This window comes from Sphaeramia orbicularis, chromosome 20, assembly GCF_902148855.1.
Source record: "Sphaeramia orbicularis chromosome 20, fSphaOr1.1, whole genome shotgun sequence".
In the NCBI taxonomy this organism is placed as follows: Eukaryota; Metazoa; Chordata; class Actinopteri; order Kurtiformes; family Apogonidae; genus Sphaeramia; species Sphaeramia orbicularis.
In genome coordinates, this window is record NC_043976.1 from 46446660 (window position 1) to 46466354 (window position 19695).

Below are 19695 nucleotides of genomic sequence, written 5' to 3' on the forward strand. Positions count from 1 at the left end.
ACCCCCCACCCACACCACCAACAACCCCTCCCTTTTCTTTTCTGATGCTCTGCACCGGTTTCTTTGGCATCCAACTCATATGTGTGAGCCAAGAAAAGGAAAAAAGCAAAGAAGGAAGGAAGCACTGATGGGACACTGCACACTCTGACTGTCTGTCGCTCTCTCCCTCCCTCTCTCTCTCTCCCTCTCTCTCTCTCTCTCTTTCCCTCCCTCTCTCTCTCTCTCTCTCTCTCTTTCCCTCACTCTCTCTCTCTCTCTCTCTCCCCCCCTCCCTCTCTCTGGGTTGTTTTTGTCTCTTCATCTCCTCTTAAGCTGCTTCCTTTTTTCAGTCCCACACACCTACTCAGTCTTTGCATCTGCTTCACTTTTCTTTTCTTTTCTTTTTTTCTTTTTTTCTTTTTTTTCTTTTCTTTTCCTTTCCTTTTCTTGCTGCCTGACTTTGTTGCCAAAATGTATCGGAACCCGTGGATTTCCAACTACCTGAGTCATGTCAAGTTCTGCAGCCAAGGTAAGACCCCCTACAGGGGTAGATACAGGCTGACAGGGGCAGATACAGGCTGACAGGGGCAGATACAGGCTGACAGGGGTAGATACAGGCTGACAGGGGCAGATACAGGCTGACAGGGGTAGATACAGGCTGACAGGGGCAGATACAGGCTGACAGGGGCAGATACAGGCTGACAGGGGTAGATACAGGCTGATGGGAGCAGATAGAGGCTGACAGGGGCAGATAGAGGCTGACAGGGGCAGATAGAGGCTGACAGGGGCAGATACAGACTGACAGGGGCAGATACAGGCTGACAGGGGCAGATACAGGCTGACAGGGGCAGATACAGGCTGACAGGGGTAGATACAGGCTGATGGGAGCAGATACAGGCTGACAGGGGCAGATAGAGGCTGACAGGGGCAGATACAGGCTGACAGGGGCAGATAGAGGCTGACAGGGGCAGATACAGGCTGACAGGGGCAGATACAGGCTGACAGGGGTAGATACAGGCTGACAGGGGCAGATACAGGCTGACAGGGGTAGATACAGGCTGACAGGGGCAGATACAGGCTGACAGGGGCAGATACAGGCTGACAGGGGCAGATAGAGGCTGACAGGGGCAGATACAGGCTGACAGGGGTAGATACAGGCTGATGGGAGCAGATACAGGCTGACAGGGGCAGATACAGGCTGACAGGGGCAGATACAGGCTGACAGGGGCAGATACAGACTGACAGGGGCAGATACAGGCTGACAGGGGTAGATACAGGCTGATGGGAGCAGATACAGGCTGACAGGGGCAGATAGAGGCTGACAGGGGCAGATACAGGCTGACAGGGGCAGATAGAGGCTGACAGGGGCAGATAGAGGCTGACAGGGGCAGATAGAGGCTGACAGGGGCAGATACAGACTGACAGGGGCAGATAGAGGCTGATAGGGGCAGGTACAGGCTGACAGGGGCAGATACAGGCTGACAGGGGCAGATAGAGGCTGACAGGGGCAGATAGAGGCTGACAGGGGCAGATAGAGGCTGACAGGGGCAGATACAGACTGACAGGGGCAGATAGAGGCTGACAGGGGCAGATACAGACTGACAGGGGCAGATAGAGGCTGACGGGGGCAGATACAGGCTGACAGGGGCAGATAGAGGCTGACAGGGGCAGATAGAGGCTGACAGGGGCAGATACAGACTGACAGGGGCAGATACAGGCTGACAGGGGCAGATACAGGCTGACAGGGGCAGATACAGGCTGACAAGGGCAGATAGAGGCTGACAGGGGCAGGTACAGGCTGACAGGGGCAGGTACAGGCTGACAGGGGCAGATAGAGGCTGACAGGGGCAGGTACAGGCTGACAGGGGCAGATACAGGCTGACAGGGGCAGGTACAGGCTGACAGGGGCAGATACAGGCTGACGGGCAGATACAGGCTGACAGGGGCAGGTACAGGCTGACAGGGGCAGATAGAGGCTGATAGGGGCAGGTACTGGCTGACAGGGGCAGATAGAGGCTGACAGGGGCAGATACAGGCTGACAGGGGCAGATAGAGGCTGACAGGGGCAGATAGAGGCTGACAGGGGCAGATACAGACTGACAGGGGCAGATAGAGGCTGACAGGGGCAGATACAGACTGACAGGGGCAGATAGAGGCTGACGGGGGCAGATACAGGCTGACAGGGGCAGGTACAGGCTGACAGGGGCAGGTACAGGCTGACAGGGGCAGATAGAGGCTGACAGGGGCAGATAGAGGCTGACAGGGGCAGATACAGGCTGACAGGGGCAGATACAGGCTGACAGGGGTAGATAGAGGCTGACAGGGGTAGATAGAGGCTGATGGGAGCAGATACAGGCTGACAGGGGCAGATACAGGCTGACGGGGGCAGATACAGGCTGACGGGGGCAGATACAGGCTGACGGGGGCAGATACAGGCTGACAGGGGCAGATACAGGCTGACGGGAGCAGATACAGGCTGACAGGGGCAGATACAGGCTGACAGGGGTAGATACAGGCTGATGGGAGCAGATACAGGCTGACAGGGGCAGATAGAGGCTGACAGGGGCAGATACAGGCTGACAGGGGCAGATAGAGGCTGACAGGGGCAGATACAGACTGACAGGGGCAGATAGAGGCTGACAGGGGCAGGTACAGGCTGACAGGGGCAGATAGAGGCTGACAGGGGCAGATAGAGGCTGACAGGGGCAGATACAGGCTGACAGGGGCAGATAGAGGCTGACAGGGGCAGATACAGACTGACAGGGGCAGATACAGGCTGACAGGGGCAGGTACAGGCTGACAGGGGCAGATACAGGCTGACAGGGGCAGATAGAAGCTGACAGGGGCAGGTACAGGCTGACAGGGGCAGATACAGGCTGACAGGGGCAGATACAGGCTGACAGGGGCAGATACAGGCTGACAGGGGCAGGTACAGGCTGACAGGGGCAGGTACAGGCTGACAGGGGCAGATAGAGGCTGACAGGGGCAGGTACAGGCTGACAGGGGCAGATACAGGCTGACAGGGGCAGATACAGGCTGACAGGGGCAGGTACAGGCTGACAGGGGCAGATACAGGCTGACGGGCAGATACAGGCTGACAGGGGCAGGTACAGGCTGACAGGGGCAGATACAGGCTGACAGGGGCAGGTACAGGCTGACAGGGGCAGATACAGGCTGACAGGGGCAGATACAGGCTGACAGGGGCAGGTACAGGCTGACAGGGGCAGATACAGGCTGACGGGCAGATACAGGCTGACAGGGGCAGGTACAGGCTGACGGGCAGATACAGGCTGACGGGCAGATACAGGCTGACAGGGGCAGATACAGGCTGTATGGGCAGCGCACACACAAGTTCCTCTGGTTGTGGACTAAAGGAACCTCCCTGCAGACCCTCTTCCCTTCAGACCCTCTTCCCTGCAGACCCCCTTCCCTGCAGACCCTCTTCCCTGCAGACCCCCTTCCCTGCAGACCCCCTTCCCTGCAGACCCTCTTCCCTGCAGACCCCCTTCCCTGCAGACCCCCTTCCCTGCAGACCCCCTTCCCTGCAGACCCCCTTCCCTGCAGACCCTCTTCCCTGCAGACCCCCTTCCCTGCAGACCCCCTTCCCTGCAGACCCCCTTCCCTGCAGACCCCCTTCCCTGCAGACTCTGTGCTTCGTGTCCTGCTTTCCAAGCAGCTGTCGTTGCAGTGCAGCCGTAGCCTCCAAGGACACAGTGTAGCAGAGATAAGGGACAGGTACCAGGACCAGTACCAGGACCAGTACCAGGACCAGTACCAGGGCAGGGGCTGCTTTAGGGAGGCACCTATTCTGGTCTCCCACTCAGTTTAGAAAGTGCAGTGTCATTTGGAGGTATTTGTAGCCATTTGTGTTTACTATTGAAGTGCAGGCTGTGTTTTCACTGGAGCTGATGTTAAATGACCAACTCTGTGAATCTGTTCCTGACCTGGATCTGATTCTGTTCCTGACCTGGATCTGATTCTGTTCCTGACCTGGATCTGATTCTGTTCCTGACCTGGATCTGATTCTGCTGTTCAACACAATTTTACAAGCACTAAAAACCCGGTTCTTGCATAGTACTGGGAAAGTTGAGTTTGAGATGTTCTTAGGTACGACTCACAATGACAGTAAAGAAATAAGACATTTGAATTAATCACCTAAACTAGGGGAGTCAAACATACGGCCCATGGGCAAAATCTGGCCCACTAACCAGTCCAATCTGGTCCACTAACCAGTCCAATCTGGTCCACTAACCAGTCCAATCTGGCCCACTAACCAGTCCAATCTGGTCCACTAACCAGTCCAATCTGGCCCACTAACCAGTCCAATCTGGCCCACTAACCAGTCCAATCTGACCCACTAACCAGTCCAATCTGGTCCATTAACCAGTCCAATCTCGCCTACTAACCAGTCCAATCTGGTCCACTAACCAGTCCAATCTGACCCACTAACCAGTCCAATCTCACCCACTAACCAGTCCAATCTGACCCACTAACCAGTCCAATTAATCAGTCCAATCTGGCCCACTAACCAGTCCAGTCCAAACTGGCCCACTAACCAGTCCAGTCCAATCTGGTCCACTAACCAGTCCAATTTGACCCACTAACCAGTCCAATCTGGCCCACTAACCAGTCCAATTAACCAGTCCAATCTGGCCCACTAACCAGTCCAATCTGGTCCACTAACCAGTCCAATCTGGCCCACTAACCAGTCCAATCTGGTCCACTAACCAGTCCAATCTGGCCCACTAACCAGTCCAATCTGGCCCACTAACCAGTCCAATCTGACCCACTAACCAGTCCAATCTGGTCCATTAACCAGTCCAATCTCGCCTACTAACCAGTCCAATCTGGTCCACTAACCAGTCCAATCTGACCCACTAACCAGTCCAATCTCACCCACTAACCAGTCCAATCTGACCCACTAACCAGTCCAATTAATCAGTCCAATCTGGCCCACTAACCAGTCCAGTCCAAACTGGCCCACTAACCAGTCCAGTCCAATCTGGTCCACTAACCAGTCCAATTTGACCCACTAACCAGTCCAATCTGGCCCACTAACCAGTCCAATTAACCAGTCCAATCTGGCCCACTAACCAGTCCAATCTGACCCACTAACCAGTCCAGTCCAATCTCGCCCACCAACCATTCTTTGGGTTAATGTTAGTGTTAATGTTAATGTTAGTGTTAGTGTCAATGTTAGTGTTAGTGTCAATGTTAGTGTTAATGTTAGTGTTAATGTTAATGTTAGTGTTAGTGTCAATGTTAGTGTTAGTGTTAATGTTAGTGTTAATGTTAATGTTAGTGTTAGTGTCAATGTTAGTGTTACTGTTAATGTTAGTGTTAATGTTAGTGCTAGTGTTAATGTTAGTGTTAGTGTCAATGTTAGTGTTAATGTTAGTGTCAATGTTAGTGTTAGTGTCAATGTTAGTGTTAGTGTTAATGTTAGTGTTAATGTTAATATTAGTGTTAGTGTCAATGTTAGTGTTAATGTTAGTGTCAGTGTCAGTGTTAGTGTTAATGTTAGTGTTAGTGTTAGTGTTAATGTTAGTGTTAATGTTAGTGTTAGTGTCAGTGTTAGTGTTAATGTTAATGTTAGTGCTAGTGTTAATGTTAATGTTAGTGTTAGTGTCAATGTTAGTGTTAATGTTAGTGTCAATGTTAGTGTTAGTGTTAGTGTTAATGTTAGTGCTAGTGTTAATGTTAATGTTAGTGTTAGTGTCAATGTTAGTGTTAGTGTCAATGTTAGTGTTAATGTTAATGTTAGTGTTAGTGTCAATGTTAGTGTTAGTGTTAATGTTAGTGTTAATGTTAGTGTTAGTGTCAGTGTTAGTGTTAATGTTAGTGTTAATGTTAGTGTCAGTGTTAGTGTTAATGTTAATGTTAATGTTAGTGCTAGTGTTAATGTTAATGTTAGTGTTAGTGTCAATGTTAGTGTTAATGTTAGTGTCAATGTTAGTGTTAGTGTTAATGTTAGTGCTAGTGTTAATGTTAATGTTAGTGTTAGTGTCAATGTTAGTGTTAGTGTCAATGTTAGTGTCAATGTTAGTGTTAATGTTAGTGTTAGTGTCAATGTTAGTGTTAATGTTAGTGTTAGTGTCAGTGTTAGTGTTAATGTTAGTGTTAGTGTTAGTGTCAGTGTCAGTGTTAGTGTTAATGTTAGTGTTAGTGTTAATGTTAGTGTTAATGTTAGTGTTAGTGTCAGTGTTAGTGTTAATGTTAGTGTTAATGTTAGTGTTAGTGTCAGTGTTAGCGTTAATGTTAGTGTTAATGTTAGTGTTAATGTTAGTGTTAGTGTCAGTGTTAGTGTTAATGTTAGTGTTAGTGTTAATGTTAGTGTTAGTGTCAGTGTTAGTGTTAATGTTAATGTTAATGTTAGTGTTAGTGTCAGTGTTAGCGTTAATGTTAATGTTAATGTTAATGTTAGTGTCAGTGTTAGTGTTAGTGTTAATGTTAGTGTTAGTGTTGACTCCCTGGAGCTTCCTGACCTCCTTCTTTGTTGTCTTAAGGACATAATTGGCTTGTTGTCCCATCCTTTTGTTAAATCCGAGCCTGTAATAATTCTGGATTGTCCATCTGTTTTCCAGTGCCTTCCTTCTTAAGCCGGTCTCAGTGCAGCTTTAGTTCCACTCCAGTGTCCCAGCAGGTTTAGGGTTCAACACAGGGTACGGGGGGGTGGGGGGTGTGGCCGTGCTAAGACTTACACATGCACATGGAGTGTGATGTAATGCAGACATTTAAAGAGCGACACATTTCCTTTTGGGCTTGTTGTAATCCCAGGAATGCAAATTAATCCTGTGTCTGTATTTGGACATATGATCAGCCTGTCATGCCTCTGCTCACCCTGCCATTGTTTTCCATGTTATAGCCTCATCCCTGCCTGACCAATCCCTACTCTGTTTTAAAGGGCTCCTCGTACTGATCGTTTAATGGCAGGTTGTCAGAGCAGAGGACTGGCACAGACGTTTGTGCTTCACACCTTTGAAACCTTCCTGTTAAAGAATGATCGTTCACTGAACCAGGACACCATGTGATCCCTGTGTTGGATCAGTGTCCAGCTGCTTTTACAGCCTCGTCAACACGTGGAGCTCCTGGTGCATCCGTCACAGCTGTGGGGTTAGGGTTAGGGTTCGGGTCATCATGTTTCTGTAGACCACAGTCCGTTCAGTGTGTACCTGATCAGGAGCTGATGGGTCCACTGGTGTACCCGTTCAAACGTACCCACAGTACCTTCAGTGTGTACCTGTTGTAGTTTCGAACCTGACTAACTGCTGGCCTTCTTTGCTCCTGCAGGACTTGGCAGTGACCCCTCCATCAGTGACCCCCCCATCAGACTTGGTCGTCCCAGACTGCTCCAGAACAGAGCACTCAGGTAAAACACGTCAATAATGGGGTTCAGTTTGTCTTTAAAGTGTTGTGACATCAACCACAGTTTTACTGTGGGTCAGGGTTCACAACATGTGACCAGCACCTGTAGTAGAATAGTCTTTTTCCACACATTGGCTCTTCCTGCAGTTATCCACAACTCTGCTCTAGTTTTATACTGACTATAAGACTTTTGGTGGCACTGTGTATCATATACTTTCACTACGTTGGACACAAAGGCCTCATACTGTGGATCAGCTGTGGAACATGTTCCACGTCTGCGGAACATGTTGCAGCATTCACAGGAGAACTGAGCGTCAGACTGTTTGGGTCAAATCCTCCACTAGAGCTTCAGGTTCGCTTCCATTTGTACAGTTTCCTTTACAGGACAGTCAGCGCACCGTATGTAGTGACATCATGTTGGACGTACAAATGTGTAGATGTGACTTTGACTTCATTTTTCATTCCATTTGTTTATTTCGAGCATTTACAAAATACATGCAAATTCAAGCACATGCTGGAACGTATTCATGAAAACACATGCTGCTGTGATAGAACATCTCTGATGTCTTCGTTTGTTTGCAGCTCTGTTTGCTGGAAAGAACAAAACCGCAAAGTCATGTTTTTCCAATTCTTGCAGATTTCTTCCCATGGATAATCAGCCAGTTCTTTTCTTGCTCGATTGTAGCCGAACTCTGTGGTTTTGAATCCGATCTGTAAATGGCTTCAGTATGTTTGTAGAGCTGTGTTTGTGTGTGAGCGTCAGAGTGAGACACACTTAAAACCTTCCTTTATTTTTACAGAAATATTGGTGAATTTAAGGTTTGCTCCAGTTTATTACCAGAAAACCAAATGTGTTGTTGAAATGTGCTTGCTTTTATAGCTCCACTCTGTAGTCTCACAGATTAACTTGAACATCATTCAGACCTGCGTACTTTAAGCAAATATTGAAGTCATTTAGATGACTTTTATTCGCAGTCTTCCTGTGAGCTCCTGCTATCTCTGTCTGTCAAACAAACAGGTTTCCCACAGCTCAGCTGGGTTTTTATAACACTTGGTATTTTTTCTGCACCCCTCAGCTTCCAGAAAGAATTCTCATTTGACGAAAAAGACGACCCAGCCAAAAGTACCAAGGATATAGATGTTAGTCTGTTGGCCAATCTCCCCAAAGGTGAGTAAGGTTTTTTCTCCTGCTTGTTTGCAAATGACCAAGCACAATCTCAGCATTTCCTGGGTTTTGAAAAGTTGTTGTGCAAGAGCAGAGTCTTTGCCAGGTGGATTCATGTCAAGATTTGTTTTTCTGAAAGCACAGCCACCATAAAGGCAGCTAGTCAGGGTTGGTCAAACACAAAATGGATGTCTGACAATGAGACCCAGTTCTGTAGAGTGATTTTATTTGTGAAGTGGGGCTAGGTTGGCCTCACATTTGGAGCTCTAGACCCTATTTGTTTTAGTTATTTTAACACTGAGCTCATACAAGTTATTGCTTAAGCATCTAGAAGTAGAACAAAATTTGGAAAAACATCAGACGACCCCAGAAAAACAGTCGAGTTGCAAACACGCCCTCAGATCGGATTTAATGACCTGGAACAGAAAACTTTGGCAAAGGATTAAATAACAATCCTGCACTTTAACTAATACAGTTTTTGTAGATATCCAAGATATGATTCCATTTGTTCCAGTGAAAGGAGTTCACAGGCCATACAAAATAAATATATTCAGGAGCAGTTTTTCTGAGGGTTTGCAGATCACCTTCTTAAACTCCTGACTTGCCAAACGTGGCTGTGTTTGTAAGAAATGCAGTTTTGCTGTCCAGTAGATTGACATTAATGTTGAGTTGAGTGTAGCGTGGATATGCGGAATAGCTTCTGTCAGACCTATTTTTTCCTTTGTCTTTACAAACTACAACATTATTTTCTGTGTAATTTTTTTAGTCTCTGAATTGAGGAAACGATTTGAAGGCATCACGACAAGTGCCAGTGACTGGGAAATGAACAGGTGAGAGGGTGAAGAGAAAAGAGGGCTGCAGGCTTTTGAACCCTTCCGCTGCCTTCCACATCCACGTCCCATAGACCGAGGCAGCGGAATGGGGTCAAATTAATGATATGTGTTTACATGTACTGCTGTGTTCCTTTCCTGTTGTGGTGTTCAGGAAGGAGCGTATTGCTCGTCGGTTGGAGGGCATCGAGGGCGAGGTGCACCCATCTCTTTTGCCTAGTTTGGTGGCCAACCGGCTCCTGGAGGAGGATATGCCTCGATACACCAGGGCCTCTGACCCCGGTGAGCCTTGTGGTAGTGAGTGAAATACACTCTGTTGATTTTTTATAGGATTTGTTTCATTTTTAAAATTATTCTGGCATTAAAACTGTATGTGTTGAACTAAAGGGTATGCAAAGACAACATCTGAACAGAAGGTAATAGGACCACTAGAACAGTTTGGATGCATTTTCTTGAAAAACTCATGAAACCTACATTGCATATGCAGATACTTTTGCAGTCCTGCACTGATAGGGGTTGGATGTGGTTGTTCTTCCTTAAACCACTTTTGGTAAGATACGAGCCACTGCAGACCAGGAACACCAAAGGAGACCAGCTTTTTTTAGAGATGCTCTGATCCAGTCATTACAGTGGACGGATTCTTCCAGTGCCCACCTGCTGCTGTTCACCTATGGCACAGGTGTCGAACATGCGGCCCGGGGGCCAAAACCGGCCTGCCAAAGGGTCCAATCCGGCCCACGGGATGAATTTGCAAAATGCAAGTTCGGGCATCGAACTCAAAAATAATATCATAATAACCTATAAATAATGACAACACCATTTTTTTGTCTTTAATTTAGTGCAAAAAACATTAAATTATGAAAACATTTACATTAAGAAGCTACCCTTTAACAATATAATATGAATAACCTGAACAAATATGAACAACCTGAAATGTCTGAAGAAAATTAAATGCAATTTTAACAATTTTCTGCCTGTTACTAAATGTTTTGTGCCTTTGTAGATCTCATATATAATGCGCATGTATAAATGATAAGTCGAGGCATAATATTGATAAAATTGCACTTATATTTCTTAACAAATTTCATTTTTTTCAGGTTATTCCCATCCTTTTTGTTTGGATATTTGTAAATGTAAAAATTGGCATAACTGAATGTTATTTTTTGCACTAAAACAATTTATAGTTGTCATTTTTTATTGGCTAACATGCTATTATTTTACTGGTTCGGCCCACTTCAGATTAAATTGGACTGAATGTGGCCCCCTGAAGAAAATGAGTTTGATACCCCTGACCTATGGGATTACCACTTCACCTGTCAGTGGTCAGAATGCTATGGTTGATTGTTATGCAGGCTAAAACTATTTTATTTTTGGCATCTCATTATTTGCTAAATCCATCTTTTGAAGTAGTCCAGGAACATTGAACTCAGAGCTGTAATGCTGCAGGTTCCTGGCCTGGCCATCCGTCCACCTGTCTCAATGAGAAATCTGTCTGAAATCACGGGGCTTGAATCCAAATATGAAGGCGGGACTAACAGATGTCGAGTAAACCAATCACAGATAAGGCGGACATGATGCTTTTGTCAGAGAAACTTGAGAATACAGGGTGTAATCTGTAATTCAGTCCTTATTTTTGATTCAAATAAACAGCCGACAACAGTTGTCAAGAGATTTGCGGACTTGGAACTGACTTTGACTTGAAACAAAAAGAAGTCAGTGCGTATATGACGTATTGCGAAATACCCGGCCCTCAGACTTGTGATTGTTTTGGAATAGAATAGATGGTGCATATTTCACAGCGACTGTCCCAGTTCCAGAGGGTTTTCTCAGAATTGAACACACTGAGGAAACTGGATGGCTGTTCAGGCTACAGGATTCCCACATTTTGAGCTGGTTAATTAATTAACAAATTACTCAAATGGTTGTGGTCTTTATTGCTACATCCATGAGAACAGACACAGCACACAGATTTCTACATAGATGTTTCGTAGTCAGATTTTGCACAAAAATCCTATCACTCAAACTAGAGGTGTCCAGTGAGTCTTCTGTTCCTCGACTGTTGCAGAAGTGTACAAAACTAGATCCTGTTGGCTTAGAAAAGTTAAACAAGCTCTCGTCAACATATTTGGCTCCCAGAACGACACAGACTCCAACAAAAAGTTCACAGAAGAAAACCAGCATGTGTCAGTCTTACACAGGGAACCTTTAATAAACTTGTTCCATCAAGACCAGCTCTCAGGTACATGGGAACATGCAGGTACATGTGGTTTCAAACTGTGTTGAGCCTATTGTAGATCTCACTTTCCTTGAGCGATCCTTAATTACAGTAATGAGTGACGGTTGTTACATCTTTGTCATCTAGTGACAGTTCAACGGTATGGAATGGAGGGACTGGAAAACTCAGAAATGCTGCTGACATCTCCTGAGCGACAGCCAAGAAGCCGATGCAGACCTGACCCTCAGACCTCCATCCATCTAGAACAGGTCTACCGGTCCAGCTCCAACACTAGTGCCCCAGAGATGGAGTCCAAAGCTGAACGGATTGCCCGTTACAAAGCGGAGCGGCGCCGGCAGCTGGCAGAGCGCTATGGCATCTCTTTGGATCAGGAGCCAGATTTGGATTACTCTTCCCGCTACACTCGCCCACGGAAGGAGTCAGACAGCACCGAGAGGCGCCACCGAGCGGATTCACTAGGAGAGGAAGGGAGAGCTATTACCCTGAGCCCCTACACCTCCGACACCTCCAACACCTCCGCCACCAGCCCAAGGGCTGGACGCACAGCGGCCCAGCTCGGCCACTCTGAGCTCACCTCTGAATCAGGCCGATCTAGGGTCGACTCGTTCTCTGAGAGGGAGAGGCTGATGAACCTGGAGAATCAACGCAGAGCTGCGCCTCCTGAGCCACCGTCCTCCTCCTCATACATGGATGTGGTATCACTGTCCCCTTGTTCCAGGATGTCCTCCAAGGACCACACGGTCACAGCGGTGCCGCCCAGTTCACCCAAACTGAGCAGGCCCCATTCCCTGTCCTCCCCTAAACATGGGGTTTCTCCTGGGGACCTGTTCATGGAGCAGCAGGCCCACAGCATCCTCAGCAGGCAGGGGTGAGTGCTCTTCAACACCATTCCTTTCATCCTTTTGAATCCTTCTTGGTTTAGCTTGTTTCTTTCTGAAAAAAATAGCCTTTTCTACTCTGTTGGATGCTTGATTAGCTGACCGGTCAGGCTCTAGGATCCAGACTTCCTTCAGACCTATATACTGATGGAACAGGTCTCCATGTGGGCCAGAACTCTGCTGTGTCCTTCTCTTAAACAGATGGACTCGCTGTGACAGCATTATCCATCAGTTTGACTCTCTCCCTCTATCTGTGACTCGGTCCTGTGTTCACTTCTACATTTCCAAGGTCATTCTCATACCAGGTCAGACAACCTGAGGCTGTTCTGGTGGATGTTTGAGTCCCACAGAGACGGCTTTTTTTGTTCCATAGCTTAATACAAAGTGTGAGTGGGGTGTGTTTCTGTTCCTGACACATACTCACATGTTGGCTGGGTACCAGGTGTTTCTACAGCTGATTGGATGGGCTGTACCACTGACACTACAGAGGCACTATGTTACTTATGTGTTTGTCTGAACTTTGTGTTGGACTCTGTGTTGTGCAGGCAGCTAGCTAACTCCATTTTTAAAGCTGCGGGAGACTTTAGGCACCGATTTTTCATCAAATCTGTAAAATCCAAGTCATATCCTCAATATCATGAATCCGTAAGTCTGTCTGCCATTACTCTCCTGAATCTCTTCCCTCGCGGTGAACAGTTTCTTAGTTCTGTCCACCAGAAACATTCCATGTGTTTACAAACAGAGCCAGGAGGGAACTCGGGCATCTTTGGAATTTTGTTGTGATGTGCATTGTGGGAAGTGGAGGTTTGCGCAGCTGCCTGGCAGCAGCAGTGCAAACATATGATATCATATGACTGCAACAAACATGACACGGAAATGGCTGGAGCTCCACTTCCCATAATGCACATCATGACAAAATTCCAAAGGTGCCCAAGTTACCTACCAGCTCTGTTTGGAAACACACAGACTGTTTATGGTGGATGGCACGAAGAAACTGTTCACATTCATGAACTGTCCCCCCAGTGTTGAACAGGTGAACTGTCCCCCCAGTGTTGAACAGGTGAACTGTCCCCCCAGTGTTGAACAGGTGAACTGTCCCCCCAGTGTTGAACAGGTGAACTGTCCCCCCAGTGTTGAACTGGTGAACTGTCCCCCCAGTGTTGAACTGGTGTTCTCAGGTGGGTCCTTGTGCTGGACAAACACTGCCTCATTGTGGTCCAGCTCAGCGTGGAGTCAGTGGTGTGTGTGATGCAGTGCCCTCAGGCCTGAATGTGGACCTGAATGTAGACCTCTACCCACATGTCTCCTACCACCTTTTCATTGGTACAGTGCAAGGGCCAAACTGAGCACTGATTGGTTCCTGCAGACCGATGCTGAGGGCGACACCCACTCCCTCATCAACTGGCCGTCAAGGTACACCCAGCGGGTTGTGTGCCCCCCCCCCCCCCCCCCCAGTCCCCTCCTACCATTTTCCTACTGAGTTGGATGCTCTTCCTTCCTTCCATCCTTCCATCCTTCCTTCCTTCCTTCCTTCCATCCATCCATCCTTTTTCAGCAGTGCTTCTTAAACTGCTCAGGTTCACTCCTCAAACCCTGGGTCCCTTTTGTTTAAGGTGAAGCTTCTCTTCTACTCAGATCGGGTCCTGAGCTCAGAAGAAGATACTAACTTTTTTTTTTGTTTTGTTTTCTTTTTCACACTAATGTTTAAGAAGCTCGGCTGACATCATGTTGTCATCATCCTCCTCCCTGTCCCAGACTCCACCCCCTTGGCTTTGGACCATAACACTAGTTCTCATTCCCATGCTGTTGTGTTCAGATTCATCGTTATGCGTTCATAGAAGTGAACCTGCTGTTGCTGTGTTTGTGCTTCCTCCAGACTAACAGTGACACTAGTGTAAACAGAAGGACCTGCACCAGGACCGTGTTCAAACTACACGCTAACACAAAGTGTTGGCAGTTGTGTGGTTGTGCAGACACATTGAGGGAATTTGTTCTTGAAAACAGATTGCTTGATCCCCAGCTGTTGTATTGTCCAGGGGTGGAGTGTGGTGTTGTTCTGCTCTTTGGACTTTTCCTACAGAACGCTGTTAACCCTTCCTTTGTTTTCCTGAAGAATCAGAGTTAGGGAGAGGCTGGCCAGGGAGGAGGGCCGCCACAGAAGCCCTGAGCTGGGAACTGGTACCGAAGCCCCAGTGTACCGCAGACCGCTTCAGCACCCGGCAACACGGTACCACGCTGACCCACCAGGACCCCAGGGCCACTCACACCCCCTCCAGCCCCCCCAGGCTCAGGCCACCCGGTCTGGATCAGCAGGAGGACAAGAGGGTGGTGGTTATCCCAGTTACTTATCCATGACCTCTGGTCCCACATTCAGAACTGGGCAACAGCAGAACCAAGAAGAAGACGACGAAGACTGCGAGGATGTAAAGACTGAAGGCCTTCTGAGGAGCAGGAAAGCAGTGCTGCCCTCAGAGATCTGCCGCAGGGAGAGGATGTTTGAAGACCCTCACAGAGGGATGGATGGAGGAGGAGCAGGGGGTGTCCAGGTCCAGAGGACGGATGGAGGAGGAGCAGGGGGCGTCCAGGTCCAGAGGACGAATGGAGGAGGAGCAGGGGGCGTCCAGGTCCAGAGGACGAATGGAGGAGGAGCAGGGGCGTCCAGGTCCAGAGGACGGATGGAGGAGGAGCAGGGGGTGTCCAGGTCCAGAGGACGGATGGAGGAGGTGCAGGGGGTGTCCAGGTCCCAGAGCTTCAGCCCAGCAGAGGACGCTTCCAGGGGACATCTGCAGGCACCGGAGAACAGGCCCAGTTACAGCCATAGAGGGGGGGCAGCTGGCACCATCCAGGCCAGAGCTGCACCTGCAGACCCGTCCAGCACAGATCCACCAGGGCCTGTTCACAGGAACCTGCAGAACCAAATCCAGGAACACCAGCAGGTCATGGAAGGGGACACCCTCAGGCCCCAGGACACCAGAGTGTGTGTGGCCCAGCTCCGACAGTCCTACATGGAGAGCACCAGCACCCCCCCAACCAGCCGCAGGACCGGCACCCCCCCAACCAGCCACTGGACCCAACTGTAGGTGGCGCTGTGTGTAGAACTGATCCAGAGCTAACCCTCATGCCTGGTACCTAACATGGGCTGGCCTCTGTATGACTAACAAGCAGCTGTTGTCAAGTTCACATCTGTCACTAATCTGTACTAATGGATTAACACAAACAGGAAGTGTGTGTGTGTGTGTGTGTGCGTGTGTGTGTGTGTGTGTGTGTGTGTGCGTGCGTGTAATAGAACACACACACACACACACACACACACACACACACTGTCTGATCCTCCAACAGCTGATCCAACTGCATGCCCTGGCTTCACTGATGACTGGGTTTAAAAAGCAGAGGTGTAACTGAGTACTCAAACTAAAGTGTAACTGAGTACTCAGACTAAAGCTGCCTGTGAAAGGTCCTGGACCCAGTCCTTGCATGTCCACTAAAGGGACCAGGTCCTGGACCCAGTCCTTGCATGTCCACTAAAGGGACCAGGGTGGACTCAACCTGAACCCTCTGGTTTTAAAGCTTTTCATTTTTCTGCTACTCGTCCCTTTGTCTTTTCTGTCCGTCCTCACCAGGGTTTTACCCTCCAGTGAAGCTGGGGGGGGGGCTTGGGTCCCCATGGAGAGGGGAAAGGGACAGGGGACGCAAACCCAGGTAATATGTCAGTCCAGGAGAGAGTAGAAAGACCTGTGAGAGGTTTAGGACACAGACCACCACTACAGCTGAGCGTCAGGACACTGAAAGGTACTGAAAGTTACTGATAGGTACTGAAAGTTACTGATAGGTACTGAAAGTTACTGCTCTGGACTCTATGCACGGCTGAGGCTGTAGAATGATGTCATACAACCACATATGTTCAACAAATCACAGCTTTTTCTTCCTTTCTTGCTTGTTTTTTTTCTTGCTTGCTTGCTTGTTTTCTTTCTTTCTTTCTTGTTTTCTTTCTTCCTTGCTTTCTTTTGACTGACTTTAGGGAAGTTTTCGTCATAAATCACACATATTCTAAAACCTGAAGTGTAGTTAATGTAAATTAATAATTGTATTACAGCATCCACACCTGAGTTTGGCCCCTCCCCTTCAGCGCCTTAGGTAACAGGGACTCTTAAAGGTCAAAGTTTGCTGTGCTTTAGCCTTGGCACTGGTCATCACATGTGACCAGAGCAGGGAACTGTGAATGGGCCTTTGTTGGAGCTGGCTGCCTGAACGTTTGTGTAAAACCTTCTAATGCTTCAGCTTAATGTGCTTGCCTCCACTTGGGTTCTGAACTCTGGGACTTCTCCAACACACCAACAGTTTTCCACTCATGCCCTGGGCCGTTATGTTCTTGGTGCTTGTTCTGGTTCTGGTCTCTAACCGCCGTTTGTTCAGTTCCTGGATGTTTGTGGTGTTTCCTGATCGTCTTCTTTCTTCCCATTTGAAGGTCCTGTGTCAGTTCGGACTTCGCTTCCACAGAGGGTGAGTACTTTTTCTGTTTTTACTCTTATTCATCTTGGCTCAAATGTGATGTTACACATTCAACAAATGCTACTGTTTCTACAGATGAATGTGCAACAGAGTTTATTGTTGTTTGTACATTTTCATTTCTGTTTTATCAAGGCCTGAAGTTTAATTATGTAAGGCTGTGATGGTGGGAGGAGCCTCATCCTTTAGCTGCCTAAGTCGTATTTTTGGCCAAACTGTGATATGTACATAACTTTACTGTCCTAACACCGCTGATTCATTTTATGCAGATACTTTGGCCAAAAATACAACTTAGGTTGTTAAGTTATAAACAATATGGACTGTACATGTACAGCATCATTCAACATCTTCTATTGAAGTAACTGATTACACATGGGGAGCGTAAAAGAAAGGTATACCATTCTGTGGCTGAAATTTCCATTCAAATAATAATAATAATAATAATAATAGTAATAATAATAATAATAATACAGTGTGACTGGTTTGATGCTTTATTGAGGCGAACACAGAGGTAGGGTTAGATTATTATATAGGTTAGAGTAGATCTGGAGGACCAGGGTTGGACACCCCTGGTCTCGACCAACAGTTTGTACGTTTTTGAGGCTTTTTGGTAAAAGAAAAAAAAACAAAAAAACCTTTGTTCAAACCCAAGCTCCGCTAAGGTGAACAATGTCACTGACATCATTATTTCTCTCAGATCTTTTTGTTTGTTTGTTTGTTTTGCTTCTGTCAGTTTTCTTTTCATAAATTGTCCACAGTTCCTAACACATCCATTCTGTGTCTGCGTCTGTAGCTGATGAAGAAAAGCTGGATGATCGGGCCAAGCTGAGTGTAGCAGCCAAACGCTCCCTGTTCAAGGTGAGTTTACACCTGCGTTCAACTGGTCCAGGGTGAGGGTCCAGTAGTGAAGGTCCAGGGGTGAGGGTCCAGTAGTGAAGGTCCAGGGGTGAGGGTCCAGTAGTGAAGGTCCAGGGGTGAGGGTCCAGTGGTGAAGGTCCAGTGGTGAAGGTCCAGTAGTGAAGGTCCAGTGGTGAGGGTCCAGTGGTGAAGGTCCAGTAGTGAAGGTCCAGTGGTGAGGATCCAGTAGTGAGGGTCCAGGGGTGAGGGTCCAGTGGTGAAGGTCCAGTAGTGAAGGTCGAGTGGTGAGGGTCCAGGGGTGAGGGTCCAGTAGTGAGGGTCCAGTGGTGAGGGTCCAGTAGTGAAGGTCCAGTAGTGAAGGTCCAGGGGTGAGGGTCCAGTGAGGGTCCAGGGGTGAGGGTCCAGGGGTGAGGGTCCAGTAGTGACGTTCCAGTGGTGAGGGTCCAGGGGTGAGGATCCATTAGTGAGGGTCCAGTAGTGAGGGTCCAGTGGTGAAGGTCCAGTGGTGAAGGTCCAGTGGTGAGGGTCCAGTTGTGAAGGTCCAGTGGTGAGGGTCCAGTAGTGAAGGTCCAGTGGTGAGGGTCCAGGGGTGAGGGTCCAGTGGTGAGGGTCCAGGGGTGAGGGTCCAGTGGTGAGGGTCCGGTAATGAAGGTCCAGTGGTGAGGGTCCAGTAGTGAAGGTCCAGTAGTGAGGGTCCAGTAGTGAAGGTCCAGGGGTGAGGGTCCAGTGGTGAAGGTCCAGTAGTGAAAGTCCAGTAGTGAAGGTCGAGTGGTGAGGGTCCAGGGGTGAGGGTCCAGGGGTGAGGGTCCAGTAGTGAGGGTCCAGTAGTGAAGGTCCAGTAGTGAAGGTCCAGGGTGAGGGTCCAGTGAGGGTCCAGGGGTGAGTGTCCAGTGGTGAGGGTCCAGGGGTGAGGGTCCAGTAGTGACGTTCCAGTGGTGAGGGTCCAGGGGTGAGGATCCATTAGTGAGGGTCCAGTAGTGAGGGTCCAGTGGTGAAGGTCCAGTGGTGAAGGTCCAGTGGTGAGGGTCCAGTTGTGAAGGTCCAGTGGTGAGGGTCCAGTAGTGAAGGTCCAGTGGTGAGGGTCCAGGGGTGAGGGTCCAGGGGTGAGGGTCCAGTGGTGAGGGTCCGGTCATGAAGGTCCAGTGGTGAGGGTCCAGTAGTGAAGGTCCAGTAGTGAAGGTCCAGTGGTGAGGGTCCAGTGGTGAGGGTCCAGTGGTGAGGGTCCAGGGGTGAGGGTCCAGTGGTGAAGGTCCAGTGGTGAGGGTCCAGTAGTGAAGGCCCAGTGGTGAGGGTCCAGTGGTGAGGGTCCAGTGGTCAGGGATCCCATAATTAACAGAATCAGGTGTGATGCGTTTACAGTCACTTCAGAAATGCGGTAATTAAAAACCCTGGTTTACATGTTTACGTCCATTATTGGATTTCTTTCAGAGTACGTACGTACGTTATGACGTCAGACGTACACTTCCTGTCATTTTCCAAACATGTGGTCTTGTTTTGTTACCATGGCAACGCCTAAGACTACAGAACAGGTCACATGTTAGTGCTATCCTTCATGTCATTGTGTGTTTTCCCTCTTCCTTTGGCTCACGGTGTCACTGCAGAACTTCAGTTTATAGGATTTTTTTTTTTTTTTTTTTTTTACACGTTCAGATGTAAAAAAAAAACTAAATAAAATCAGATTAATCTGTTTACATGTGTGAACACATCAGCGTATTGGAGACAAATCTAGGTGTGTTAATCTGATTTATTATAATCAGATTACTGCCGTTGTCGGATAAAGCTGATCACATGATCCTGTTTACATGATCAATAATAATGGGAGAAGTGCAGATACTGATGTTTGTATGGTTGTGGATGTAGATGGATCTGTGATGATCA

At 48.2% G+C, this 19695-nt stretch overlaps 1 protein-coding gene across 1 annotated transcript in view; it reads left to right on the forward strand.

Moving 5' to 3' along the window:
- The first annotated feature begins 283 nt into the window (after positions 1–283).
- LOC115411094 (supervillin-like) overlaps positions 284–19695 on the forward strand; it is a 36486-nt gene continuing 17074 nt past the window's right edge. The window contains 13 exon segments of the mRNA XM_030123034.1: positions 284–365; positions 412–508; positions 7270–7348; positions 8421–8512; positions 9276–9339; positions 9494–9636; positions 11702–12443; positions 13783–13866; positions 14567–15529; positions 15941–15969; positions 16074–16242; positions 16919–16953; positions 17753–17817. Of these exon segments, the coding sequence (XP_029978894.1) occupies positions 451–508; positions 7270–7348; positions 8421–8512; positions 9276–9339; positions 9494–9636; positions 11702–12443; positions 13783–13866; positions 14567–15529; positions 15941–15969; positions 16074–16242; positions 16919–16953; positions 17753–17817 (2523 nt within the window). The 5' untranslated portion in view covers positions 284–365; positions 412–450.